Genomic DNA, 3491 nt, shown 5'->3' with positions numbered 1-3491 from the left:
CCCGGCCCCTGCCCCCGGTGCCCTCGGTATCACTGCAACCTGGCCGCCATGGACCCCGCCGCAACGCGCTGCCCCCCCCACTCACCCCGCCCACCGCTGAATCAGGTGCGAGAATATCGACACGACTCTGCCCTGCGAGCTGCTGGACCCTCTGCCACAGAGCTAGCCAGGTGGAGAGAGCCACAACAACGGCAAGCTCAAACTCCCCCACCCCCTCCCCCATATCACTGCGACAACGCCGAAAAACGTCTCGGAAAACACCGGCACACAGTTTGCTTTCCGTCACATTCTCTGTTCCGTGTGGTCGGTTTTAGCCGATAGAGTTGTTGTTGTTGTAATAATACCAGAGGGTTCTGTTTATGATCGGGCCGTGGGGCTTGGTGTACGCATCTGGCGTGGTGGTGACATCGCGGTCGGCAGATAACTGGGATAATCACCGAGATACCAAACCGAAATGTCAGACTATGAAGGGGTGGAGTGAGTGTGCACTATCTCTGCAGCGACAGCGACCAGCCATGCAGTCGCGCGGCGGACGCCCGGCCGCGGCCATGGACGCGGTGCTGCTGCTGCTGGCCTCGGCGTGCCTCCTCGCCGGCGTCCTGCTGCACCTCTTCTACCGCAGGCGCTACTCGCACTGGCGGAGGCGCGGCGTGCCGGGCGCCGAGCCCAGCTTCCCCTTCGGCAACTACGGCGCGGTCGCGGGCGGCCGCGCCAACTTCCTGCAGGTCACCAACAGCCTGGCGGCCGCCCACCGCGGCGTGGGCTACTGCGGCGCGTTCCGCTGGCACAAGCCCGTGCTGCTCGTGTGGGAGCCCGAGCTGGTCAGGCAGGTGCTGAGCGCCGACTTTGCCAGCTTCCACGACCGGGGGCCGCCCGCCGACCGGGGGGACCCGATGAGCCAGACGCTGTTCAACATGGACGGGCAGCGGTGGCGGAACCTCAGGAGCCGGCTGACGCCCGCCTTCTCGTCGGCCAAGGTGAGGGGCATGCTGCCGCTGATGCTCGACGTCGCGCGGGAGCTCGTCAGCCAGACGGCCCTGGAGGCCGAGAGGAGCCCGCAGCACGAGGTCGACATGGGCCGGCTGCTGTCGCACTTCGCCACGGACGTGATCGGCTCGGTCGCCTTCGGCATCCAGTGCAACACGCTCCGCGACCACGACAACGAGTTCCTCGCCATGTCCAAGAGGCCCTTCCAGCAGACGCTCCGCAGGCTGGTCCGCCACGCGCTCATCGCCATCCACCCGAGGCTGGGCGCGCTCCTGCCCTTCAAGAGGATCTTCCCGGACGTGCACACCTTCTTCATCGACCTGATGAAGGACACGGTGGAGCAGCGCGAGCGGCACAAGGTGGTGCGCAAGGACTTCGTCCAGCTCATGCTGCAGGCGCGCTCCGCCGAGCTGGCCGACGCGGACGACCCGGAGCACCACATCGAGCTCACGCCCGAGGTGATGGCGGCGCAGGGCTTCAACTTCTTCTCCGCCGGCCTCGACACCTTCGCGAACACGGTCGGCTTCACTCTCAACAGGCTGGCCGGCGACGAGGAGCTGCAGGACCGGGTGGCGGCCGAGGTGCGGCGGGTGGCCGGCGATGAGCACGCCGCCGGCGAGCTGTCGTACGACGCGCTGCAGGGCATGGACCTGGTCAAGCGCGTGGTGCTGGAGGGCCTCCGGCTCTGGTCGCCGCAGGACGTGCTCGTGCGTCGGTGCAACGCGACCACCCGCGTGGGCGACCTGACCGTCGAGGAGGGTCGCGAGGTCCTGGTCGTCGCCAGCGTCAACAACACGGACGAGGACATCTTCCCGGAGCCTGCCCGCTTTGACCCGGACCGGCACACGGCCGAGAACCGGAAGCGGCGGCACCCCTACGCCTTCCTGCCCTTCGGCGAGGGCCCGCGCGCGTGCATCGCCGAGCGCTTCGCCCTCCTCGAGATGCAGCTGGCCCTGGCGGTCCTCGTCCGGGCGTTCCGCTTCTCGCCGGGGCCCCGCTACGAGAGGGAGGTCCAGCTCGACACGAAGACGATTTTCCACTCGCCGAAGAACGGCTTCCCCCTCAAAGTCGAAGTGCGGCATTTCGACAAATGACGTTTCAAAGTTTATCCAGAAACCAAAAAATGACGTTTTAAGTTCATCCAGGAACCAGAGAACGTGAAGTCATGAAGTGTCGCTTAATGGTGTAGGCGGTGTAGGCGGATCTCAAGACGAATCATCCAGAGCATAGTGGGAGTGGGACTCTACCCCCGTGTTAAATTTCTTTTCATAATTAATATAAGAAGCGTGTATGCATCGATTCAATTTATTGCTAAATATCAGCACAAGTCAATATTGTGTTTCTCAGAAATGCTATTTCAGACAAAATGATTGAATCGAATTGAATACTGTCACTGTGCACGAGCTTGTGCCTCCTCGTTGCAAAGAACGAATATACTGCAGTATGTAAAAATAAATTTCACGAAAAAAGATGTCTGATATTAAAGATTTATAGAAACAGGGAGTACTCGAGAAGCTGCGACGACAACAAAGAGTCGGTGACGTACAACGGGACTGAAAGTTCATTTCCATTTCCATTGCACTCGACAAACGACGACACAAACGACATTTTCTGGGCAACAGCGCGCGCGCGTATCGCAGCGGCGGGGGGACAGGACAAGGATCATCACAACGTGCTTTATGTCGAGTGGCATGCAGCAGCACACCGCCTCGCAGCAGAGGTAACGGGCCAGATGATTCGGATCCAAATTATTTACAAGTGGGGAGGTGGGAGGACAGGGGTGGATGGAAGGGGCAGTTTGGTCCACGGCACGGGCGCAGCGCGCGGGGGCGGAGCAGGAGGGCGGTTGGCGCGGGGGCGGCGCTTCAGGGAACAGGCGGCAGCGGCCCTTACTCTCCATTTGCATGCTACAAATGAGCCTTCTCCCCTCTCCTTTTATTTTTATTATAAGTTTGTTCCTCTCTCTCACTCTCTCTCACACCCACACCACCACTTTTTCTCTCCTTTACTGCAGCGATGACCATAGACTCGCTCCCCGTCCTCCGCGCCGCGTTCTGCAAGTCATTTGTTGCCGACTGGCCCCCCCTGCCTGTTTATTGCTTCATCCTTTGCGCCATTTACAAGTTTATTCCCTCTCCAGAGCACAAACGCCATCAGCAACGCCAACAGCAGCAGCAGCAACGACTTTTGCCACTGCGTTTCTATTATTCTTTCCGTATCTTTTTTTCCTCCTCTGCGCCGCCGAAGCTACGCTGCTGCTGCCGCTGCTGCTGCTGCCGCCGCCGCTGCTGCTGCTGCTGCTGTTTTCATAATTTACAAAGGGGTTGCAACAGAGAGAATAAGCAAGTGATCGGCCCCGAATAGCAATAAGGGAAGGGCGCCGTCCATCGTCCACTTTGATGACGACCCCCTCCCCCCCCCCTCTATCTCTCTTTCACTTCCGATATTACCACAAGAGTGATATATACAATGACAGCCAGGCGTTTATTTAGCAAGAGTAGTAG

The 3491-nt window shown here is 60.2% G+C and overlaps 2 protein-coding genes across 3 annotated transcripts in view; one reads left to right on the top strand and one right to left on the bottom strand.

The window, feature by feature from the left end:
• LOC113215886 (immunoglobulin superfamily member 10) overlaps positions 1-3491 on the bottom strand; it is a 206135-nt gene that overhangs the window by 170060 nt on the left and 32584 nt on the right. The gene's annotated exons all lie outside the window — the stretch shown is intronic.
• LOC113214150 (probable cytochrome P450 6a13) lies at positions 493-2472 on the top strand. Its single transcript, XM_026433440.2, has one exon. It carries the CDS (start codon positions 516-518, stop codon positions 2079-2081), a length of 1566 nt encoding a protein of 521 aa, XP_026289225.2. The 5' UTR covers positions 493-515; the 3' UTR covers positions 2082-2472.

Source organism: Frankliniella occidentalis, unplaced genomic scaffold (assembly GCF_000697945.3).
Source record: "Frankliniella occidentalis isolate FOCC.00 unplaced genomic scaffold, Focc_3.1 Scaffold37, whole genome shotgun sequence".
NCBI classification, from domain to species: Eukaryota; Metazoa; Arthropoda; class Insecta; order Thysanoptera; family Thripidae; genus Frankliniella; species Frankliniella occidentalis.
This window is presented reverse-complemented; position numbering and strand designations above follow the sequence as displayed.

Coding starts and splice junctions, on each gene's coding strand:
- LOC113214150 (XM_026433440.2), top strand. CDS start 516: ATGCAGTCGCGCGGCGGACGCCCGGCCGCGGCCATGGACGCGGTGCTG.